This window comes from Macrobrachium rosenbergii, chromosome 14, assembly GCF_040412425.1.
Source record: "Macrobrachium rosenbergii isolate ZJJX-2024 chromosome 14, ASM4041242v1, whole genome shotgun sequence".
Classification (NCBI taxonomy): Eukaryota; Metazoa; Arthropoda; class Malacostraca; order Decapoda; family Palaemonidae; genus Macrobrachium; species Macrobrachium rosenbergii.
In genome coordinates this window covers 50623893-50649616 of record NC_089754.1, presented here as the reverse complement: position 1 = coordinate 50649616, position 25724 = coordinate 50623893, and the positions used below count along the sequence as shown (strand labels likewise).

Genomic DNA, 25724 nt, shown 5'->3' with positions numbered 1-25724 from the left:
TTCGTTCTCTAGACATTTGAACACACCAGATCCAATAGGGTAAATAAGCTAAGCATGAGAGTCAGTCTACCAATAAATAAAACTACTGATATAAAAGCTTTTATAGATTAATATTAATCTATAAAAAATGAAAGTTCAGCTGAAAATCACACTTAAAATTTTTTATAAATAAACATCATCGTAAACCTATCGCCGGCAAGATCAGTAAAGCTTCTATTTACTATTTCTTGCCCATTGAAAAAAAGAGATATATCAGACCTTATATATAACAATTTTTAGGTGTAGAATAACTCAAAATATCATAAATTAAATATAATTCTATATAAGATTAGCTTATTCTATACAAATGTGACATAAATTATAAGAAAGTTAAGAATGCCTACTAAAACCTCTCCTTGTATCTACTCCTGAAGGGTTACACTATCGAGCTCTCAGCTGAGAGGACGTCAACATGGCTGCCCGGGCTCAAGACTTACCTCCCAAAGGTGGATATGCACCTATCTCTTTCAAGAGAATACCTGCGAAGTCGCTGTTTTCGGGTAGGTGTTTAGTTAATTGATAGTTTTATTTTCATGATCTGGGTATACGAAGTTGTATAGTGCTGAGGTTTTCCCTTAATATGAGAGGAAAAGTGTCGCCTCGGCAAGTTTACCGTAGGTTTGACCGTCTCATAATTATGCTGAGTTTTTAGGTGTCCAGGGATTAGCTTTACTTTAAAATAGTCCCCAAAAATCATGGTATGCTATAGTATATGATACAGATATTGCACCCTATTGCTAATATTGGTGATTCTACAGTAAAGATCCGCCGGGCGCCGTGTTTATTACCAGCCCCCCGGAGATTAATATGAAAAACAAATTGCCTACGGCAAATTATTTACGACCATTTCTGTATAGTTTAGTAAAAAAATGATAAAAAACGAAATCTCCATGCAGAGAAAAAAAACGATATCTCCATGCAGAGATTTTCAGTAAATTATCCAACTATATGATGTCTTGGTATCCCAAGCCAAGCTTAGCTTACGGAAAGCACCCCTTAAATTTAGCGTAGGGCCGTTGTGGACGGGAAGTTTTAATTGTTGTCAGTAATTTAGATATTGCAAAACCAGATGTTCCCAAGTGATACAGGCTACTAGGTTTTGATGCAAGTCTCACGAACTAATGCATTTGTGGTAGAGGAGCGCGGTAGTCGACTTCAGTTTTACCTGCTTTTGTCAGAAATGATTGTTTAATGCATTACAACACTTCCCATATCTAATAATAAGATGGGACTCTGAAAGGTTACTTTGGAATGGATGCAGAGTAGGGAGACTGGTAGGCGTGAGAAATCCTAACCTTTCCTAGGTAAAACTTGAGTTTATTTACGCAACCTGATTCCTTCCAGCTGCCGAATGGGACAGGTTACCACCTTTTTGGGTCCCCCGCCTCCTCCCGCCAGGTCAGGGCACGTCGCCCTAAGTGAGGTTAGGTAGGTAAGATCTGGTTAGTTCAGGACCTGGCATTATAGGAAAGGTTAGGTCTGTTTATGTATGCGGAACCTGTCCCAGTCGACATCTGGTGGAATCAGGCTGTGCAACTAGCAACTAAACTCAGTTTTACCCTTTCCTAGAATTCTGTGTCTGACGTATCTAGACCTAACCTTCCTACCTTAACTTTTAATTTTTTATTTTCATGGAATTTTTCTTTTTGTATTTTATTTTTACTAGATAGAAGCATTTAAGAAACACTGATATGACATGTTTATTAATATCATTAAAATTCATAGTATAGGAACCTGTTCTAGTGGGTGTTTTGGAGATGGGTGTGAATATTGAAATTTGCAGCCCACACAGCAGACATATTACAAATGTTTCACTTCAGATACCATATAGATTCCATTTTTTGTTAGTTCTCAGAATTTCCATCTGTAAGGATTTTTTTTAGGTTAATATGCAATGTAAGCAGGCAATGATAGTAGGAATAAAAGTAGAAATTTTCATGCCAGATTGTGTAACAATTTTTTCCTTTTATTCTAGGCCTGCCATTATTCATTGGATATGGCGTTGCAACAGCTGTTGGCAGCTATATTTACTACATGACATTGAAAACAATCAGGTGAGTTGTAATTTTGTAGCTATTATGGAATGCTAATGCTTTCTGAAGTGTAAAACTGAACAGAACTGTAGAAGATTTTGACAAAATTCAATTAAGGCATATCCATGACTTGTCATTCACTTTTATTTGCAATTAGGGCAGTATAGTTCAACAGTACTCTGACTTCCCAACTGATCCATGCATTAAATATAGCTGTGTTAGTGTGTTAGTCAGTGGTGGTTTGCACTCAGCACAATCAGGGATTAGATAATTTTGGTTTTTTATCTATTATCTGTGGGTCAAGTGGTGTGGGTCTCTAGGAAATGAAAAATGCTGAAACACTTTAAAATGATTACCTTTTAATGTATTTGCCTGGTAGCAGGCTTTGTCAGATAGTCTGTAGCATTTTAGATCCCCTGATATCGTATGAGAACAGCTTGCTAATGGGTTTTTCAGGTACACTCTGCCATTTTTAACAAAAAACTTTGTTGACGTTGAGGATTTGTTGTTGATTATGATGGGGCAGTGTGAGACAGAAAATACCAAATAAAAAAAATAGAGCATTGTATTGTCATCAGACCAGTGATAATACATGGTTTAGAAACATGGGCATTAAGAAAGAAAGAGGAGCAGAAGCTGGTGCAAATGGAAATGAGGTTGCTGGGAATTACTGGAGTGGTAAAGACTACCAATATGGTCGAGATGGTTTGGGCATGTAGTAAGGATGAGTGAGGAGGAAGTGAAGAGGGCTATGGTTTGTTGGTGAAGGGTTAGCAGAGGAAGATGCTTACAGTTGAAATAGGTGGGTAAGATGCATTAGGCAACCCTTTAACTTAGGGATTGTGTTGGGGATGAGGAAGATTTATTATTGATTATTGACCACTTATTAAATTGTATATTTTTTTTACTGGAGGTTTTCATTTCATAAATATATATTTTTTGTTTTGTTTTATTCTAAAAATCTTTTTCATATTTAGGAGCGAAGAAATCGAAATGAGGAGTGGTGATAATGCCCTCATGCCCTTGTTAATGGCAGAACGAGACCGTTCCCTCCTCCTACAGTTGCGTAAGAACCGCGATGAAGAGGTAAGCCATTCTTTCAAGTACTTTATTGGAATATGTTAATGTGTTTCCTCTGTCATGGGTATAAAAAATAGTTATGGGAGCAGCTGGTTAGCTGTGAAAATCTTTGTTTTGGTATGGTTGTAGTATATTATCATTTACAGAAATTTTAGTCAAGAAATTGGTCAGGATATCATTTATATAAATTCTAGCCAAGAAATCCTTGAGTGACCATATCTTTTAATGCATCTTTCAATTAAAAGGGAAAAACATTTCAAATGCCCATCCCCATATATTAATTGTACATAAATGAATTTAATGATAGTGGCCATGTAACCTTTGAAATTATGAGGTGAAATCTTATTAAATATTGCTTTGTAAAAGGGCATTTATTTTTTTTACCATTATACTAAAAAAAAAGGGGGCCAAAATTGTATCCTTTCAAATACAAAAAGCAATGTCTTTTACCAGCAGTTGGCCAGGTTTAAGCCTATCCTATCTTAAGTTAAATTTATTGAGAAATGGTGGAGAAATAAGAGTTTGAAGTTATAAAAGTTGTTTTGAGAAATGGGCCTATATAAAGTTAGAAAGTCTGACAGTATGGTACATTGCAGTGTTGTTTACACCAAGGTTTCATAGCTACTGAACTCACTTTCAATTGTCTAGTATTTATAGGAAAGATTAATTTTGATAGTGTTTTTTTAATATGGTATACTTTATAGTACTATACTTCATATTTATTTTGCTCCATTCCTGGTGATTCAGGTTTGGGTCTTTCAGTGACAAGTATTTTCCTTTCTCTGTATTTTCACCACATAACTAATCAAACCTCTCTGGGTATTTGTTTTAAAGTTTGTCTTTTCTATATGCACTCTTTTATCACTGTGATTTACATTATTTCTAAAATACAATGAGCACCAGTACATGTAAAATTGTTAGTTATTTCCTCAGGTCTCTTCCTAGTCTTGGAGTTCAGTACTGTGCAGTTTGCCTTTTTGTAATACGAGTTTGTATCATCGAGTTAATTGGTGATATAGTTAAGTTGTGGGGAAGTGTGTGATATTGATTTGGTGACTTGGAATGCAAGTCAGGACAAAAATTGTTATACATCATAATCTTGTAGGGTGGTACTGCCAAAAGTTTCCAATGTAATGCCCTCTATACAGTTGTAAATACTATGTGCATCATTCCTGTGGCCATAGGTACATTGCCTTCTGCTTTTGTTCTCCCTAATTATCCAACTCTGTTGACTTGATCCGGTTGTCGCATGTAATTTTCTTATCACCGTGGGTCTGAATACTGGATATGATAATTTCCTTGTTCACTATACAGTATTAACTCTGTATTTAGATATTTTAGTTCCACTTGTATAAACCCTATTCATGGTGGAGTTTATGTATTTAAAATTCAGTAGCTTTCTTTCAGTCCAATATTGTTAATGCTTGTGATGAGGCATTTACCAGAGCACCATGTAGAAAGGAAGAGGATATACAGTTCTATATATTTGTTGATCTTTAGAAAGCATTTGACACAGTTGTGTGCGCATTACAGAGGCGTATGAGTAGACTGTAATAAGATTCTAATATCATGACACAAGATAAGTACATAAAAATTCAAAATAAATGGTGTCTCTCAGATCAGGACTGAGTCCCTCTTTGTTTATCATTGTTATGGGTACTAGTAAACTTAAAGAAAAAAATGCAAGTAGGAAAGTGCCTGTGTGGTGTAGGGATGAATTCAATACCTTCTTGTTTTGATATCCATTCTTTTTTTTTTTTTTGTAACTAGTCTCACTTGCTGATCTTAAGGGGTCTACTTTTTATTTTAGTTAAAAAGGGAGCTCTTCATATTTTAGGTGCAAAGTCTCTCACTTTAAAGGGAAACTATCATTACATTGGGAGACATCCATTAATGTTTTGGTTGAAAGAGCTGGATGATATTTGGATAAAAATTGTAATTTGTAAAACATCTAGTTCTTAATGGGGGCTGTGACTGTGTAAGAAAGCATTTCTTCTCTTTATTCTCTATTTCATTTGTTTCTTGAATCATTTTACTAATTATTTACTAGGAGGAAGTTGTAATTATGTTGAAACTATGTGGGTGAACATCATAAATCCCACAGTTAATTTGTTGAAGCTACTTGGGTAAATATAATAAGTTCCATCCTCAAATTCAGCTTATGCATTACTGTATTGGTGTATTTTAATGTTTCACATCCAAATAAAATTGATGATTTTTAAGTAATATTACAAATAGTTTTCAGTTTGGGACATATTTGTTTTTAATTCATTTTTTAATTTCTTTACAGGAGAAGCTCATGGCTGGTGTAGAAGGATGGGAAGTAGGTACTTACTATGGTGAACCTATCTACAAGACTGTTCCCCAAAGTAAATTCATGGATCCAATCCCTAAGGAATACTATGCCCACGGACCTAGCAGCAGTTATTCACGAGGCACTCATTTCAACTTATGGGTATAATTTATTCAAAAGAGGAAGATATTCTTTATTGTAAATAAATTTTAGATGTAATTGCCTTTGTAATAAGGCCTTATATTAACTGTTCTTATATTAAACTGGTTCAACTAATAGTTGGTTCATTAATCATATTTTAAAAGTATGATATGATAACATTTTTTTTTTCCACGTCTGCTTTGCTTAATGGGTGACTTAGTAAATATATCATATATTTACCCTGGAATTTAAGAGCTAAACGGAATAGGCAATGCATATTGATATTGGAAATTTTGTTGACACATTGTATTACATAAGAAGGGAATAAAACCTCATAAAATTACAGTCCATATGGCGTAGCACACCACTTTATAATGAAAAACATGTTTTCTACAAAGTACTGAGGAAATTTATGCTTGGCACATAGGCAAAAATACTACTGCTTCCTGAAGAATGCATGATCTTTTCAAGGTACTGTACTGTAACAACAGATAATTTTCATTAAAAGGAAAATGTGGTTCCATATGGATAACGGCACAAAGAAGCTTTTTAACTGTCTTCTTCGCTTTCTTCGTCTTCATCGTCTTCTAACCAGTCGATGAATTTTTGTATCTGAAAAGCGCAAAATGAATTTTAGCTATGTGATTTTAATAATTATCATGAAAGCTATGTAGTCCACAGTATAATAAAGATACTTGTTTTACATACAATTTTTCCATGCATTCATATAACTTACCAGGCTCTTAATAGTAGCGGAAACTGGTGTAGAACTGCTTTCTTTTTTATACCAATAAATGATGACTTCATTATCCAACACATCATGCACCTGATTTAACTCGTAAAAGATTTTCTGGGCTAAAGGTAGATATCCTTTGTGCTCATTCATTAGTGCCTGTAAATAGATAACTTGGTAAAAACGATTCATAGTGATATCTCAAACTTTTTCACAATGTATATATGTATTTCAAATTGACTATGGAAATAACATTGGAATCATAGGTTTACTAGTTATTCTTCTGGTAGGAATGATTTTTACTTACAATCTGCTGAAGTAAAATTAGCCAAAGAAACATAAACTACTTTCTGAAGTAGTAGTAGTAGTAGTATGTTGGCCAAGATGCCAATCACTACCACTCAAGTAGGGCCACACTAAAACTAGCCAAACAATCTGATGTAAAATCCCTGACTTGAGGTCCCAGTGGTTGGCCTTAAGGCATAAACCTCACACTTAATCAATCAACCTTACTAAGATATGGCAGTTAATCTTTTTACACACTGCATAATTTAAAGTAAAGTATTATCACACTTTACCTGGGGTTATAAAACATAAAGTAAGTTAATGATCAGTCAACAACTGATCCTAAGCCCAAAGAATAATGGGTGCATGCTGTTTGTTAATACTGTAATGGCACACTGAGCTTGTAAAAGATGTAAGCTCCACAACTGAAAATGAGTTCTCAAAGCAAAGAAACACCAGTGCCTCGCAGGTTTTAAGTTGGCAGAAGACGTGAAGAATCAACAGGGAAGACAAAATCAGCAGAAATAAGGGGTGAAATTAAGGGACGTGTTATAGAAAGAGAGACACGGTGCAGAGTTATGATGAGCAATAGGCAACTGAAGAAAAGACATCCTTGAAGCTCTGGCAGTGGACATAATAGGAAAAAGATATAGAGAGACAGATAGGGAATAGATGAGGCAGGTGTCAAGGGAAAAGAGAAGCTGGGAAGAAGAGAATCAGAATCTCAACCCAACAGAGGGTAAAAGCAAAATGTTCAGGACAGGAATGTGGCTGAAGAAATGTGAAAAATAGGGCTAAGTATTAGTATACATATATGATGAGAAGTTGCCTGAATGAAGGGGCCAGGCCAATGCTTTGACAAATTTTTTAATAAGAAATTTAACAGGAATCAGACTATGTTGGCTAAAAGAGGGGCTAATAGAGAACCTAACGGCTGATGAGATTGTTAGTTATGAAATTAACAGAGCCCTTGGGAAAAGAGGATGCATGGCAATGTGAAAATTTCTGAGGAGTAGGACTACTTCAGCATGCTATGATGACATTGGAAAAGGTGCTAAAGGAAAGGTTGAGATAACTGTTAAAATTGCTAATTGGCAGTGTGGCTTCAATGACAGAAGCAGCCTCTATAATGTGGTAATTACAAGAAAATTACCAAACACCAAGGTAAAGATTACATCACATATTTCTGTCTTGAGAAAGCATTTGACAGATACTGAGAAAGATAAATATATGAGCATTATGCAGGTAGGGGATGCCAGAAAAACTCATAAAGATAATGATATTAATCCAGCATAACACCAGAATTTGCATGAAGACAATGGCAGGCTTTCAGAAGAATCTGAGATTACTGATGGTGTCCAACAAGGATTAGCAATGAGACTTTTGCTTTTTATCTAGCATAACACCAGAATCTGCTGGAAGACAATGGCAAACTTTTAGAAGAATCTGAGATTACTGTTGGTGTCCAACAAAGATCAGCCATGAGATCTTTGCTGTTTATCACAGTAATGGAAAAAGTTACAAATGAGTGCAGAAAATGGAGATCCCTGGGAGTTAATTCATTCAGATGGCCTACTGCTAACAGCACATGTGAAATTGCATGGAAACTTTATAATAGACTGTATGGATATATCAATAGGACAGCTCTTTCAAGTTACAGTCAATAGTCATGAGCATCATCTATGCCTGAACCTCTCCTGAATAGTATGGCCCATTACTTAGATATCATCTGTGCTCATAAGATTAATACTAGATACAATAGCGACCCGGACAAAATTCAGTCTTCTTATGTTTTTCATATCAGTGACTTTAGTTTCATTCACCAATCCCTTTATAATATATTCCTGTGTGTAATACAACTCTTGAATTCTAACTTTTCCTCAAAAAAACTTGAGTTACAGTACCTTTAATTTCCCTAAAGCCATTGATCTGAAATGCCATTAAAACAGCGATGAAACCAAATGTGAAAGTTCCTGATACACAAAATATACCTGTATGTATGTACACACACACTTCAGACATAAACATAGGCTGGAAATAATTCAATAATAGAAAATATACCAGTAAATAATTTAGGTTACTTTGCTTAACTGCTCAAATAGCAAGCTTCATCTAATTTCTTTTTGAGATTGTGTGTTTCACTTTTGATCTTTGCTCTGATAATCTTTATATTGGGTCTCTTATCCTCTAAATTTTTATATTTAAGTAAGATTTGTAACAACCTATTCAAGGACTCAGGTGATGAAAACTTATAATTAACATGCTTACCTCGATTGCATTAAGCACAGTTATCTGATCTCTTGGTTTACGGACATAATTCTTAAATACGTCGGGGAATTTAGATAATGACTTCTTTGTCAGAGCCCAAAGACCCTCTGAATCATATTTTTCAGGCTCCTTCTCCTCACCTGCTCTTAAGATAGCCTGTAATAAGAAATTCTGATTAAAAATTAGAGTAAAAGCTATGGTTCACTTGGATAAATCCTGAACAAAGCTGCAAGTTAATGTAATAATAATGATAATATATTTTGAGCAACAATTTTTACTAGACTACTTTGGGTAATCAGAGAATTCATCTTAAGCCAAAAAATAAAGATAACATGCAGCTACGGGTCAAAGGAAAGCTGCAAAAATTTTATATAACCCTGATTAGTGAAGTACTGTACAATGAATTGCCCAACTCTACTCAACTAACTAGAATATTTAACTTCTACCCTTTGACAAGTAAGGTTCCTTGCTTTTAGTTCAATAATGAATCACTTAATGCATTACAGTAGCACACTGGAATAACAGAATGCTTTCTTGGTTTCCCTATACAGCGCCACATAGAATGTCTCATCGGGAAAAATAAGGTTCAGCATTTAGCACAACCAGGATGAGATGACCAGGAATGGGTACTGTTTAGTGGTGTATGGGTGAGGCAAACTGGAAATGGATGCTTTTTAGTAATACGTATGAGTATGAGAGAAGGAAAGGTTTGCTAGGTATTACTTATTTCTTTTACATCCTTTGTGACAGCTCAATCTCGAGATCCTCATGCACGATGGCTCAGTTTGAGCATTACCTGGTCATCTAAGCAGGATCAAATGGCTGCAACTGTTAATGAATATATAAGGCCGATGGAGACTGATAATTGCCAAAGGCTCTTCATTCCCCCTTTGAGTGGATTGATATTTTATAATTATTATTACAGTAGTTAGTTTAAAGAGTCCTAGGTCAAAATCCATTTAGATGGAACCACTTCCTTTAGTGACAGGTATGCTGTGCTTCTTTCATTGTTATATTATATAAATTAATGGTTTTGTGATATCCAGCATCTTGTTACCCACCATTCTGTAATTTGTTTAGTGCCGAGTACAGTATAACTAAGACTACAAAGAGTTTTTAGCATACTGTATTCTATATTTTATAAACTAGTTAAAAATTTTATTCTCTAAATTACTAGATTACAACTAATATAATATCTACTAGTAATTTAGTATCAGGCATATCACATGACATGCAAGAGTCCATTACCATGAAGTCCTACTATATATTCAATTCATTTTTATTGTAACAGAAATTTAAAATCTTTTGTCAGAAATCATGTAGTATAACTTGCTGAAACTGCCAGAAGATGATGGAAAACACTACATCAACTCATTTCTACTAAGATGCACTTGACTCCATCTAATTTTACAATAACTACAGTTACTAAGTAAGAAACAATAAAAAGACATGACTCTTTTATATTAAAGTGTGTAAATAACTGTACCTCATAACATTCTGTGTAGTATTCATTATAATATTTCAAACTTTCTGGACCCCTTATAGTTGCTGTGACACATTTATACGGATTCATTGTATTCACAAAGGTTCAGTATCTGCTGTAACTCCCTTTGACTAAAGTTTTCTACTTTTAATGCCTTAATAAACTTTAATGGTTTGATTAATAATAGGAGTACACATATTTGTGCTTGTGAAATGATTACTTCAATAACCATAGCTAAAGGTCCAAGGCAAAAAAGACATTACAAAGGCATTTAGAATAATTAAAATGGACCTATACTTTAATTGCTGATTAATAAGTTCTTTAAAATATACTGGTGAGCAATTTACTATACCTGTGTAACAGTTGCTAAAACTTCTTCCATGCTCATATTATAAGCATGCCTAGAAGCATTAATCTCCAGTACGACATTTTCTGCTGCTGATCCAGAGCTTAAAGCATTAGTGACGCTTTCTCTAATTTCACGTCTAAATTCTGAAAACAAAACGAACTTTACTACCTCATATTAAACGATACTAAAAATATAAAATATAATAATATTTAATCAAGAATTAAATTTTGAAATCTTGGTTTATAGTATAAAAGTATATTCAATGAAGACCATAGTTAATAATTTACCATATTCCCTCTGCTCATCCTCATCTCTCATGTGAGCATCCTCACCCATGACTTGATCTATATCTTCTTCATCCGACAGTTCCTCCTCACTGGATATTTCTTCACTTTTCTCTTTACCCCAAACTAGTTTCCTTAATTCATCACCATCGTCTTCCTCGGTAATAACAAATGCATGACCTAGGCTGCCACAAATTTTAGGATCAGGCTCTGCAAAAGTGTATGGGAAATTATACTGGCACCTTTACAAAAGAGTTGATTTAATCAATCATAATCATTAGGTATTTTGTGTCAGGAGTTTCCTTGAAGATTTCAGATGCCAATGAGATCTCACTAATTAACCTTATACATTTCAAAAACAAATGTACATCACTAATTTTGTTGAAATCATTTTGTTTAAAAGCTGAAAATTTCACTACGACTTTAATCTTGTTAATTCTTTCTTGGGAGTCTTAAATATAATCATCACAAGAGTTATTCATGATTTGAAGTCAAAATGAAGTCATTAGTTTACAAAACAACTTATTTTACAAATCCCTCTATATTATTTTTGTGGAATATTATTTCAACATTAATTATTGTTATGTGGTTCCAAAATACACGCAACACTGCCCAAAAGGATCTGTACATATATATGTGAAAAATAAAGCAAGACAGTTACAGAAGCTGGGCAACTGTAAGATAGAAATGATGAACATTACTAGACAGAAAGCAACATTAAGTTCCGAGACCCAGTGGAATGTTGTTGCAGCCCTAAATAAAACATGAATACAGTAAAATGAAAAATTAAATGCTGTACTACAAAACATGTTTTCTTATATTTCCTTAATAGCTTATTGTCATTTAGATGATAAAAAATGCCAGAAAACAGGCTTGGGATATTACGTTAGTAAAACTTATAAACTTACAAAATTTTGTGGAATGAACTTAGAAATTTTAACCCACAGGACACACTAAATAGAAAATAAACAATAACAAGAGGCTAGCACTAAAGATAAATGAGCAAAATTTACAAAAACAAAGATTTCCTTAAGACATTTGAATTTCATTAATACCATGATTATTTATTTAGGAAGGCTTAATGAAGAAACATTTTAATCTGTTTTCACTAAGATTAATATTTATGCTGAATAAAAGAATTAAACTAGCTAAGACAATGTTAAATAAGATAATGACAAAACAGAAAAATCTAGTACAAGTTTATCAAATCTCAAAATACCGTTTTCCAAAATGAGTTCTAAAAAAAGTGGCATTCTTAAACAGCTGTCACTCTACAGCAGATTTTAGTAATGCCACCTAAAATGAACAGGACACTCAAGCTTTACATTTCTTGTCACACACATAACCTTCTTTGTTTTTATTCTTGAGAAAGGCAACAAGGTCAAGCCTATATTCCAAAACTATATTTTGCTGGCTTTTTTTTCTGTTCTCTAAAGCCAACATAATCTTGAATGACACATTTTAGGTGTGTGAACCACCATAATTGAATATCCACACTGATTTCAGAGAGACTTCTAGAGCAACAAACCAAGTGGTGGTATTCTCTAGATAAATAATGTCAGAGTTACAATTAAATAATTAAAAAACCTAGCCCCAGGAGTTGGGGGGGTGTAAGTTATCCCAAATCAGTGTTGGGCCCAAGCGTAGATGAACAGGAAGGGTTGGAGTCAGAAAGTGCATCTGTTTGTAAAACACCAGCCAAAACCAATTATGAAATGAACCGTTCAAGATAGAAAGAACTCAAGGAGGATCATGAAAAACAAATAATTAATGACTTATACATACTTTGAGCTGTATTTTCTTCTTCAAACTCATCAACTGGAGGCACTGCTGAAAGGCATGTCACTGCAGGTATTGTGATATTGGGACCTAATATCACATTTGCTCCCAACACACAACCTGGTGATAATACTACACTCTCCTCCAGTTTCACATTATCACCTAGATAGCACTGATCTAGCACACAACCTTTCTAAGAAGAAGACAATAAAAATGTTGATTAGCTTTCCATACTGTGGTTGCAAATCTTACAATAATAATCGGCAAGGAACTATCTGTTTCTATGTATATATGAGGAGCTCTTAAGTTTCAGAAGTTTATAATCTCAATATGAATTACAAAAACTACTTACTTGTATGGTAACAAGAAGAAATGACACCCTGACAAATTAGTTTAATACTATTGAGGTCAATTATAAGAAGAGCTTTAAAACACAAAGCGACTGCATTATCATATACATAAATAACTAAACAGTATTTCATGAAAAATACTGAAATGAAAATAGTCAAGAGACAATGCTGTAGTTCTCTTTTCCCAAAATAAAATCCACAAGTATCTACAATACAAAACAATACTGATGCTCGTTTTCCAACTAGAACACAGGTAAATGCTAAGTTGAATAGTGTACCAACCTTTATATAAACATTATTCATTATGAAGGAGGAATTGATTTTCACATTATCCTGAATGGTGCAATGATCTCCTATGACCGTCCTCTCTAGCTGTGCTGTTAAACTAACTTCTGAACCAGCTCCAACAACCACGTCCCGACCACCACTCCCTCTAATGAAGTCAAAATTGCAATTACAACATTAATTATCATTAGTGTGTAAAAATATTACCAAAACCATGTCTACTGAGATGTGGAGTGGCATGGCATATTTACTTCTATAACAAGATAAAGAACTTTACATGTTAAGTAAATGTTTATCCTTTCTGCAACATGTTTGATTTATTGATAAAACACTCTGTTTTCAGAATCAACTCATTTACTCTTTCATACATCAAAGAAGCTACCATTTAAGAAATTACCAAAACGAATCATTTATTTTTTAGAACCTCTCTTTTCCAACCTTCCCTATAAAACCAAGCAAGATACAGCTGTGTTTTGGCTCATGGGTATGGCAAAATGTAAGTTATGCAGCACTGACATTTTCATCTGAATGACAATAGTGTAAAGCTATTAAAAAGATCTGTAACAACTTAAAAGTAATTAATTCATCATCATCATTATTAAATTTTTACATAAGATCATCCCTTTATGAGTCTTCATGGGTTTTGATGTAAAATGATTTCTCCCCACTCACTTCTGTCTTATGTACATTCCCCCTAAATTTCCATTTGGTCTACGCCTTCATCTATGTCCCTCCTTCATGTCTTTGTTCTGATACTGCTGTCTTTCTGACTAATTGTTCTTAATTCCTTTTCATAAAATGTCCCAACTATCTTTTTCTAATACAGTATCTCTCTATAAACTCCTCATTCATAATGAGATTTCCCCATCACACTTTTTTTTAATAATTTCTAGCATTTTATAGCCAAACTTTTTTCAAAATATCCTATACAGTATTTGTCACTGTCTACATCTCTGCTACATGTAGTAAAAGAAGTTAAACATTCCTCATAGCTTTTTCTGTCTACCATTGGATTACTTTTATTTATGTAACACCTAACTACGATTATTGGTTTTATTGCTGTCTTCTTTGCAGGCTAAGGCAAGTCAGTTCAATAGGAGTTAACTTTGGATTGAAAAGACCTTGATGGCTATATGGATGTCACATAGCAAACTAAACTATAACCTTTTATTATTGGTATGCATTTTAGCAAGCAAACAATCAAGTTACAGCTATGGTTTACATTACTATATCACAAGTAGCAAGTAGGAGAGAGAGAGAGAGAGAGAGAGAGAGAGAGAGAGAGAGAGAGAGAGAGAGAGAGAGAGAGAGAGAGAGAGAGAGAGAGAGAGAGAGAGAATTTCAATTTTCATAAGAAAGTACAGTACTTATATATTCCTGTTTAATAAATATTTAAGAACAAATCCCCGGGGCCAGTCCTATGGTAATCTAGAAATATGACTCAGTCCCCTAGTGAAATTATTTCATAACATTCATTAACGCTATATTTCCTCTCAAAGGTGTGGGAGGCCTGATTATTCTTCGCCATTGAGTTCTTTACCAAATCAGCTCTGCTAATACAGCATTTGGCAATGATAAAAAAAGGCATCAATTAACAATAACTGCAAAGGTGCACCAACAGAATAACAGTCATGTGTAATTATAATCATATGACTTGCTATTCATTAATGATGGCTATTAAGAATTATGGCCAACCCTATGAGAGCTGATAGTCAGCTCAGTGGTCTGGTTAAACTATTTTAATAATAATAATAATACTAAGAATTATACTGAGAGAATATTCTTTCTCCTTTCTGCTTTTTAGGTTTCAGGACTTCAATATTACATCTTTGTAATATTATAACAAGAATACATATGACATAGCACAGCCACAGGACCTAAATATTCTGTTGCAAATGACTCAAATGTATTCTGACCAAGGAGACAAATTTCACAAATAATAATAACTCAAAGTCAATTGAAAATGAACAAAAGAACATCTAACTTCAGCACGTGAATGAAAAGCGTACATAAAGTGGCCGACACTACTCTATATCATTATTAAAACATACAATAAACAACTCTGTTCTTCTATAAAACTATAAACTGTACTGACAGAAACAGACAGACTTATAGAGTATTGAAAATTGTTGGACAGAAAATAAAATATAACACGAACATACTAACTTGTGGAACTTAGCAGATGCTTCCCAGTAGTTATTGGTAAAGTCATCATAGAGGTATCTTATGCGATGACTGGTTAGGCTTACCTCTGGTACCAAGGGGTAGGCCTGGCGACGAATAACTTCGCTACTGCAAGAGCAAATAAGAGATGGGTAACTCTCCCATCATTACACAGACAGACATTTTATTGGGGTGTTCCACAAAATGAACCTATAATTGTAACCAGAAAAGGCATTCTGATATTTAAAACATGTGTTAAGGGAACAGAATGTCTGAGCTTTCACAAAATATTTTTGAAAAGGAAAAGAGACTAATGACATTTTACAGAAAACTTCACTAGGAGCTGGAATGGGATATAATAATAATACATTAATATTAACAACAATAATAATACAGTGATTATTATTATTTCAGACCAATAATGCTAAAGCTTATTTGTTTCAGCTCATATATGACTTACACCAAAACCAATACTAATAAAACTATAGAAAGTTAAAACTGTAAACAGCAATACCTAAAAAGAAAAATAAAAATTACTCTTATGGTAATTGCTGAATGTTGAAAGTAAAACATAAGCTACGCTAATCAACTTCTTACCTTACTGTCTCATATAATGGAAGGGAAGTTGCTCGAGTTGCATAGCCAGAATCTAATACTTCGCATGCAATTGCATAATCAAGAAGTTCTTCCTGCTCTATCACTCCACGGATGAGACTGTCACGGGTTCCATAATCAAAATTATCTGAGAATAATGATGGAACAACTTCTGAACAAACAGCAATACCCGGGTCTGACACGGAAGGCAATACACGGAGCTGACTGCAAGTTTTCAGTAACTCCTGTAGTAACAAAAGATATGGAGGTTGTAATTAATACAAAAATTTCAAAGAACAAAAGATGAAAATAAGGCAAAAGCAAACAATGTTTTGTTTTTTAGACAACAAAAGACATTTATACACTACATACACAATTTTTCATCGCAACAAGCGAGAGAATAAAATATTAACATACATATGTATATGATTGCTTAGAAACCAAAAATTATGATCACCAGGAAGGAAATAAAGGAGTAGGTGCAGTCTGGGAAATAAGAGGATGCAGTGGGTTTGGTACAGGGTGGAATAAAACAGATCTCATGATTGCAAACTCATACATTGTGGGGGGGATTATCAATGCCTGGAATGTTCACTCAAGAGCCAAAAATCATGACTATGGAGACTGTTCAGGAAATTGATAGAGAGGTGGTATACATACTGGATTGTGAAACAGTTAGAAGGCAGTAAAAAAATAAAACGTCTGGATATCTGAAGAAACTGCTGGACTGTTGATGAATATCATGCTTTGGAAACATGGGGACTTACAAAGAAAATGTAGGAAATTTCAAAAAGGCATAACAAAAAATGCTAATAACAGAAAACGATTAAGAAACAGATGTGTTCAGAATACTGCAAAAATTAAAATCTAAAAGAATGAGAAAGATTAGGAACATACATGAACAAAAAGATGAAAAATCAGTTATTCAGACATCAGGACACTGAGAAGTAGAAGGACTAGAAAATCACAGATAAATGTTATTTAATAGGCTTCAGACCAATTTGGATTTACAGTGTAAAGTGCATATGATAGAAATGAATTAAAGGAACTCATTAGAAGTCTAACCTCATATATGAAAGATTAGCCACAGAATGGTAATGTGATGATAATGATGTACTGTACATTCTCCAGCATACAATAAAACTAATGAGGCATGATATAGTACGATTTAATAGCCACATTATGCTAAAAAGTGATTCTGATAAACTTTGTTTGAGAATATTATCAGTAAAAATTTGCAGTGGCCAATAAATTATTTGCAGTCGATATGAATTTTGGCTACTTAGTGGTTAGGTACCATAGTCTTTTGGCAATCTGTTCAACTTGAGGATGGCCACCTTCATAATCTTAAGTTTGCTGTACTTGCTGGTCTGATTATGTAAATTACAAACAAGTTTTTTAGTCTGATTATACAAACTAATAAAACTGTAAGATTATATTCACAGCTAGTTACTTATTTGATCAAGCAATATTAGAACCTCCAAGAAAAATGTGAAAAAAGGTGTTAGCAGATTTCATGCAAATCATCATTATGTAATATAAAACATAAACTAACAAGTAATTACCGCAGGGATTGAGAGCTTTGACTTTGAAGAGCTGCGACGAACATGATGGAGAACTTTGCCAGTCGTTGCATTTGCAATGAGTGTTGCTGTACTCTCATCATCCCCAGTATGTTCTCCAGTCTTATTCATGTAGAGTAGAGTCATTATGAATTTCTTATCAGCAGATCGACGTTCTCTGAAAGATGAACATACTGCATCATAAGCTTGTTCCAAAAAATAATAATTAAATAATGATTTAACTGATTATTCAAATAAAATCAGTGAAAAAACCTCAACATACAGTTCTCCCTGGTTATACAACTGGAATATGTTCCATCACAACCAGTAAAGAGACACACTGGAAATCAATCTTAACTTTTTATGGAAAAATATGAATGCTTTCAAAGTGATCATCATCCATCCACCCTTACATCCTATATAAAAATTTTTTTGTCAAAAAAAAAATAAGCAAATTCTACAAATGAATAAAGAGAAATGAGATATGAAAAACATAAAAAAAGTCAGAAAACACCAGATTACTGTTATCCATATCATAGATTTCCAGTCTACAAACAGTACTGCAAGACTGGTGCCATCTTGGACAGAGCTGGATTACTAAGAATATACTATTTTCTTTTATTTGATGCTTACATTTCCTTGACCACAGTATCTGGGAAATTCAGACCTTGAATGTGGGCATTTCATAAGTGATGGGTTTGTGATGGAACAAATTACTTCTGCACCTAAATGCTTAACACTGGCTAGTCTGACATTATGAACAAGTCTTTGAACTATTTATTCTAAATACAAAAGACTATTGTTCAGCTTTACAGCCACTGCTAATCAACAATTAAACCAATTTAAAATAATAAATTTTAAATGTAATTTGTATTTTTCTTAGGATACAACAGTTCCTCGTTAGGCGAGTCGGTAGAGTTGTCGCTTAGCACTGGCTAGGCCCGAGTTCGAGTCTCCGGCTGGCTAATGAAGAATTAGAGGAATTTATTTCTGGTGATAGAAATTCACTTCTCGCTATAATGTGGTTAGCCACGTAAAATAAGTCTAATCCTTCGGCCAGCCCTAGGAGAGCTGTTAATCAGCTCGGTGGTCTGGTAAAACTAAGGTATACTTACTTACTTAGGATACAAACCTACAGTTTCACACGTGGAGTTACTTGTGCAAGATGAGCTTCAGCTGTTTTGACTAAATTTTCTAATGTCCACCTCTTTAGGCCCTAAAATGTTATGCAACACAGCAGAGTACTTACTTATGTTTTGTCATAAGAGCTTGCAGGTCAATATTTGCTATGGTGTCTCCATGAATAAGGAAGAAATCATCTTTTAGCAAAGACTTTGCATACAGATCTCTCATAGCATCACCCATCGAGTGACAGTCCTCAGAAGCAACAACAATGACATTCATGCCACGTTCAGCTCGACGTGCTGTGAAGCCTCTGAAATCATAAATAACAGTAAGCAAAATTACAAGAAGAATGACAACACATGTAATATGTGATATTCATGTATGCAATAATTTCTAAACTTTAAACTGGTTGATGAATAAGATTACCAAAAACATTCAGCAGGGAAGTGACAAACTACATAATTTGTAGAAATGGAAAAAAAATGACACTTATTTTGTAGATTACATAACTTAATTTTACTTTAATACTTGTTATTTCTAGTATTAAAGCGTACCATAAAAAATACTGAAGAAATCTAGCTTAGCCCACAGGGTACATAATGAGTTAGTACTGTAATCCAATAAAGAATACCATGACAAAAATGTTTAAATCCTTTAAACTACAAAGACACTTTACTGTGTGATGTGACCAAAACACCAGGCTATTAATGTCTTGCTTATCCACTTGCTGTAAAAATACTGTACAGTATATGCTTTACTACTAAAGCTGGGAAATGCTACCCAATACAGTACATATCAATATTCAAAAGAATATTACAAAATTTTAATGAAAATTATGCTCTTACAACAGAAATTAGTTTCATCAATGCCTTTCTTCACTGTTCTTGGTAAACAGACCATTACAGAATTCAAACTATCTTGTATCTTGTTACTAGTGCTAATCCCCAATGTAGCTTAGAGGAATCCTGAGACTTCCCAGGTAAAAAACCATCCCTCTGAGCTCAATTGGTTTTGAGGTTTCTACTTCTGATTCTTTTTGAATGTTAACAACCAGGATGCTTCCCTTATGGTTATTGTTCCTTGACATTGCAGATGTAGCAGTGATTCAAACTATTTGTTCTGGTGTCACAAGGAGTGGATATTACTCAGCAATTTTGCATCTGCAACCTATAAAAGTGATAGAAGCTTTCCTCAAAAGTCATCTTCTACACTTATAAACTGTCTAACTTGTCTTTCTCTTGGTGATGGGTTAAATTCACAAAAGGGGTGTACAGTTGGTCTGCTTACCTAGTCTGCTTCCTTTATTAGCTACTAGTAAAATGTTCACAATAGCTGAGGAAAAAAATTCATATATATTCAAGATATTTTGCATTTTTCCTATAGTGGAAACTTTCTTTAAGTCTTTCAAATGGATAATCTTTAGTGATAGCTGGTTCTGTCTTTGTAGCTTTGCAACAAAGCAGTTAATGGCAGTAGGTGAGTGGCAGACTACTGCCCATTCAACTGTCAGTAAACCAAATCACTTTTTACTATGGTGACAGACAAATGGAAGGATGGCTAAAGGTGGGATTATGATAAAACACCTCATGTTTACTTGTCTAGGATAGTGACAAGAGCTCAACCACAAATGGAAAACTACAGTTAAAGCACAAATGCCCACTTAAACTTGAGGTGTTGCAGTCTAGGCCATGGCCAAGTGCTAAAGGTGAGCAACGAAGAGTGAGTGGGCTGTACCCCACCCTGCCACTCACCTACCTGTAACCTTCAAGGATGACTTACTTCTCTTGTCACAGGAAAAAATGGAAATTGTCTGTATGTCAAGACTGGCAAAGAAAGGCATTCATACAATAATGATTTGTACCTCCATGTTAATACATTCTTAGAATTTGAATTAAATGTGATAGATATATTTTAGAAGACTGCTTCTCCATACTGCACCATAAAAACTGATATATGATTACTGTGCAACTAGATCATTGTACATGAAGCAAAAAAATGAAACTACTGAAAATAATCACAGTGTATACTTTACCTACTTGGCCTCTCCATGCAGTGCACAGTAAATGGACCAAATCATAAAAAAAACAAAAAGTAAAACCATCGAAAAGCTATTTGGGAAAGAACGCATTTTAAAAATAGATATAATCCTTTCAGGGTAACAGCACCAACAAATACTTATATTAAACCACTAAATATTGATGATCATTATTAGTGTTTTCTTGTGATTATACATTAGTTTAACAAGAGTGCTGAATCACTGACTCACATTTCCAAACTAATAGATTGCCTGAAGAACTTATTCTTAAAAGAGAGGTTAAGACTGCAGCATGGTAAGGATTAAGCTGGACTGCTACTGATGGTTAGAAACCAATGGGAATGGAAGAAAAGTCAAATGCTGATAGCGCTGAAGCTGGGGCCAAAGGAATACTAAAAAGAACTTTTAGAAGCATCAAACATGTCATGCAATGCAAACTGAAAGTGGTAACTCCCTAGAGGAACAATGAATACTGTGCTAATTATCAGTTGCTTTAATTCAGCTTCACAAATTTCAAAAAATTAAACCTGGACACATGTACAGGTTAAACCTGGACTACTCTGACAAAGTTCTTGAATGACAAAATTTGCTTGCTGTTTGTATACTTTTCAGATATTCTATGTGAACAGACATGAATAAGTCTTATTTCTTTGAATTCTATATATTTTCCAAGTTAGTGTATATTTTCATAGGCTAGCCAGGGTAGGAATTTTAGGTAGCCTGGAGGTAGCCTAGCCTAAATAAGCATACTCTATATTCCTATATTTGCACTTTGGGTGGCTGTATTAATAAGAATAAAAGAGGAGTTACTGAACACACACACACACACACACATATGTATGTATGTTACATGCTTATAGTCATTCTTACACACACATATATATACAACTTTTACTGAAGGAATTTAAAACACGATGTAAACTATCACCAGAGTATGGGGCATGCAAGATCTTTTGCCTTTACCCTCAGGTATTCTTATGCAAACTACATACAACAGGAAAAAAGGATTACAAGGAAAACTTAGTTGTTAAGAAAATTTCTAAGATAACAGGAATATAAAAACATTTAGTGCATGCAAGTCATTACAATCGAAGCTGCTCTTCAGATGAATAACAGCTGTCTTGGATTTGCTAAGGAATTACATTAGCAAAGGAATCGGGCAAGGGGATCAACTAGATTTACTGATAGTGAATATGGCCTTTGAAGTTTCTCTCTCTCTCTCTCCATTGAAATTATCATATTATTAATAAGTTTTAAATCTTTTGTTCTATTAGTATTGGAATACTGTTCTCCTCTCTTGATTTCTGTATATTCTTGGGAGCTCTACACTTTACACAGTGCTGGTCAACACAGTGATTTCCTTTTGTTTAATGACGGTAATTTTGAATTTGACTGTAACCAGAAGATATCCTGCCTTGCTATCCTCAATAATCTCTGTTTTACCAAACGAATTTCATTACAGGCAGCCCTTAGTGCTTAAAACCCCAAGAAAAAGTGAGCTCTACTCACTCGGTGGACGATCAGAATCCAAATTTTGTTGAGCTGCCACACTGTCACCCCTTAAAGTACCAGAAGTCTTTCATTCCCAACACCAGTAATGTAAAACTTTAATGTAATGCTGGCAGTAATATTTCGTTCTCTGTAATACTAGTTTCAAGTGCCTTGCACTATTATCTTAGTTTTCAAGGCTTATATTGTCTGTTAGCCTGATTGCTTCAATTTTCAGTAATACAATGTACATACCGTACTGTAAATACAGCAACGTAACTGTGAGTAAAAGCTTTCCAAGGGTAAAATGAATATTAACTAATGAAATGAATCAATGGCACCTTTACCTTTAGAGTTGCCTGTATGATATATGCAAGGCTTATCCTTTGAAATAAGTACTGTACAGGAATGGATATACTAACAGTATCAGCTGCAATATAACTACATAGAAATCTTTCCATCAAAGTACACAGTTTATTTCTAAATTTCAACGTTCTAATTTATATCCATGAATTACTCTCTGCACGGTTAATTTTCAATACACCATCCTTTTGGGAGGAGGACACTTCAAGTCAATTTTAATCATGTCATTCTTATATTGTACATTATAGAACAGCTACACCACATTCTTCTTCAATTAATGCAACTTGAGTAAACAGTGCCTTGAAATAAAATGCTTTCTTGCAAATTCTTCACATAACAGTATGCTACATTAAAATATAACTTTTTCAAGTTTAAGATGAAGCTACAAATAAAATTATTACTAATTAATAAAAAAAAATATATAAATCCAGTAACTATAACTGTAAAAGCACTAATACATAACACTTACTTGCAATGCTGTCGTATCACATCTGCATGAGGTTGAGCACGACAGTAAACAATGACTTCATCAATACCACTTCGTTCTAACCAATCCAGAGAATAGTCCAAAAGTGGTGTATTAACCAGTGGAACCAACACCTATAAAATTGAAATAAACATTAGTCCTCTGAAAAACTGCTGTTTTCAAAAGGAAATTGGAATTTTTCTAGATATGCAGTTGTTAATATCAACAAACAGTTTAACCACACTACATAATTACTACAAAATGATACTTCTGCAAATTCTGATTCTGAGCTAGGCAAGCTAAGTAAATTAGTCCTGGTAACCTAGTTGATGTTAGATAAGGGGTTCCACAGGGGATGGGGCACTGCTCCCAGCCAGGTAAGAACCTGGCATCATAGGTTAGATGAGGCATGAATACATCTCTGTATTTCACTCGATTTGTGATTTCCCCCATCCAAAACCCTGATTTCCCACTAAGGTCCCCCATAATTGTAGGATATATGCATGCACATAGATATATATATATATATATATATATATATATATATATATATATAAATTTATATATATATATATATATATATATATATATATATATATATATATAAATTTATATATATATATATATATATATATATATATATATATATATATATATATATATATATATATATATATATATATATATATATATATATATATATATATATATATATATATTAGTGTGTGTGTGTGTAAAAAGGGTAGTAGGGGTCCAGTTACCCTAAAACTATTAAATTTGCTACGTTATAAAGGCAAAATATAAAAGTTCAAAACACACTCTAATACAAAAGGAATTTATATTGACAACTCCAGAATACGAATGAAACTTAAAGCATTACTTTACCACAAATGATTTAACAACCCAACACAGTTGCGTCATGAAAGAAAAAGGACCAGCAGTTGACCAGCCTAATGTCAATACATCAACGAACACAGGGTTAAGAAGGAGCAGGATACCTTGGGAAGATCCTGAGAAATGGTACGGCCGTAGTCCTGACGGAAATCTGCAAGAACCACGCATTGCAATAGCTTCTCTTCACTCAACTCCCCAATTTCTTTTGGTTTCGGGGCCATACTGTCAAGCGAACTGGTAACTACAAAACCGTGTGTTGGAGTTTGTTTACATCGACTGAGAAACAGGTGAGGGTATAACCCATCAGAAGGTTACAATTCTGAGTAATGGTTCTCCAAAGCAGAAGCGACAAGCGTAATTACCAGCATTTACTGAACAGTTTTCCTCTCATTATGGTTGAACTGGCAGTAATTTGGCTGTTGCATAAAACCTGTTAATTAGAATTTTAATATTTTTGGCATCTATATGGATATCTTGCATCGATAAATCGCCATATATAGTTTTAAATAGATTAATATTAACGGAAAGGGAAATCAAATGAAACTAGAAATATCATCAATTCTTTATTTTCATAACATCATCTATATAGAAGGTATCAGACCTGTTTACAGTTATGTATTTCAAAGCATTAATTTTCTGGTATTACACTATCCGTTTAAAAAGAGAAAATGTAAAAACGCTATATTTAAACCAATGTCGAAGTTGTAAGAGGTGCAAAAAAACGAGCAGGTAAAAGAGAGCTGCTGCTTTATTCGAGATCCAGGCAGTTTATATAGCGGCAGACTGGCGCCGTGCCGCGAAAGACAATGAGATTGTGTATGACCTGAGGTCGATAATAATTAACAATATACAGCGAGCAAGTACAATTTACAATATAAAAACAGACGGAATTCCAATATGGATATAATCTTGATGCACAATTGACAAAGGTGAACAAATATTGACAACAGTTTAAATGATTGAAATCGCGTGACCTGGCACGTTAGGCGTGACCAATTGTATAGGCGAAGAAAATGGGACGCCACCATAGAAAACTTGCTCAGCGAAGACTTAGCGAATGACACGTTCGATGGAGACTCCGCTGACGGCTCTGTAGGTGGCTTTACAGATCTGTCAACCTCATTTCTCTGTAAAATGTCACATGAGATAAATTGGTATCATAATGCCGGCTTTATACAAGGTCTGTTCCTACTAAAGCATTTGTTTGTAAGTACTGCGCAGGTGTAGGCTTAGTCTTCTCCAGCTATATTTCAAGATTGCTTAGGGTTCTCTTATATGCAAGTTTTATAAAAAAAAAAAAAAAAAAATTCACTCTGAATCTCATGTTCAGCTGTTTTCACCAAGGTAGCGCAAGACCAGATTTGAGTGCACTACCAGTTTAGCACATCCACTGGGTCAGTGATTTTCATCGAGAAACCTTATAATAATCTCATTGTCCTCCTCTTGGCAAGTGTCGAAATAAATGTCCTCTTCTCTCTTTGGACTCGTAAGTTACTCCTTGAAGTGCGAACGAAAGTCAACATATTTTCCCTGAAAGAACCCTGTCACATTATTGCAATATGATAAAGCATTTGTCCATTTTGAAGACATTCGCGTTCGAAGATTCTGGAATAAATGATTCAAACGAAGGTA

General features: G+C 34.2%; 2 protein-coding genes across 2 annotated transcripts; one reads left to right on the top strand and one right to left on the bottom strand.

Moving 5' to 3' along the window:
- Positions 1–413: 413 nt before the first annotated feature.
- ND-B16.6 (NADH dehydrogenase (ubiquinone) B16.6 subunit) lies at positions 414–5721 on the top strand. The gene is made up of 4 exons (XM_067116871.1): positions 414–539; positions 2015–2093; positions 3050–3158; positions 5443–5721. Exons 1-4 carry the CDS (start codon positions 452–454, stop codon positions 5611–5613), a joined length of 447 nt encoding a protein of 148 aa, XP_066972972.1. The 5' UTR covers positions 414–451; the 3' UTR covers positions 5614–5721.
- A 205-nt stretch (positions 5722–5926) lies between these two features.
- eIF2Bepsilon (eukaryotic translation initiation factor 2B subunit epsilon) lies at positions 5927–24465 on the bottom strand. The gene is made up of 13 exons (XM_067116869.1): positions 24197–24465; positions 23202–23332; positions 18971–19156; positions 17725–17899; positions 16163–16404; positions 15569–15694; positions 13400–13550; positions 12774–12960; positions 10992–11198; positions 10708–10847; positions 8873–9028; positions 6323–6478; positions 5927–6198 (listed from the first exon to the last, which is right to left on the bottom strand). The coding sequence occupies exons 1-13, from the start codon at positions 24311–24313 to the stop codon at positions 6136–6138; spliced, it is 2037 nt and encodes a 678-aa protein (XP_066972970.1). The 5' UTR covers positions 24314–24465; the 3' UTR covers positions 5927–6135.
- Positions 24466–25724: the final 1259 nt, after the last annotated feature.

Bases quoted from the DNA above. Each gene is read 5' to 3' on its own strand.
- eIF2Bepsilon (XM_067116869.1), bottom strand. From the start codon at position 24,313: ATGGCCCCGAAACCAAAAGAAATTGGGGAGTTGAGTGAAGAGAAGCTA. The intron at 23,333-24,196 runs GTATCCTGCTCC...TCAATTTTATAG, and splicing joins TTTCTCAGGATCTTCCCAAG to GTGTTGGTTCCACTGGTTAA. The intron at 15,695-16,162 runs GTAAGAAGTTGA...TTGCTCTTGCAG, and splicing joins CCATTATATGAGACAGTAAG to TAGCGAAGTTATTCGTCGCC.
- ND-B16.6 (XM_067116871.1), top strand. From the start codon at position 452: ATGGCTGCCCGGGCTCAAGACTTACCTCCCAAAGGTGGATATGCACCT. The intron at 2,094-3,049 runs GTGAGTTGTAAT...TTTCATATTTAG, and splicing joins ATGACATTGAAAACAATCAG to GAGCGAAGAAATCGAAATGA. The intron at 3,159-5,442 runs GTAAGCCATTCT...ATTTCTTTACAG, and splicing joins GTAAGAACCGCGATGAAGAG to GAGAAGCTCATGGCTGGTGT.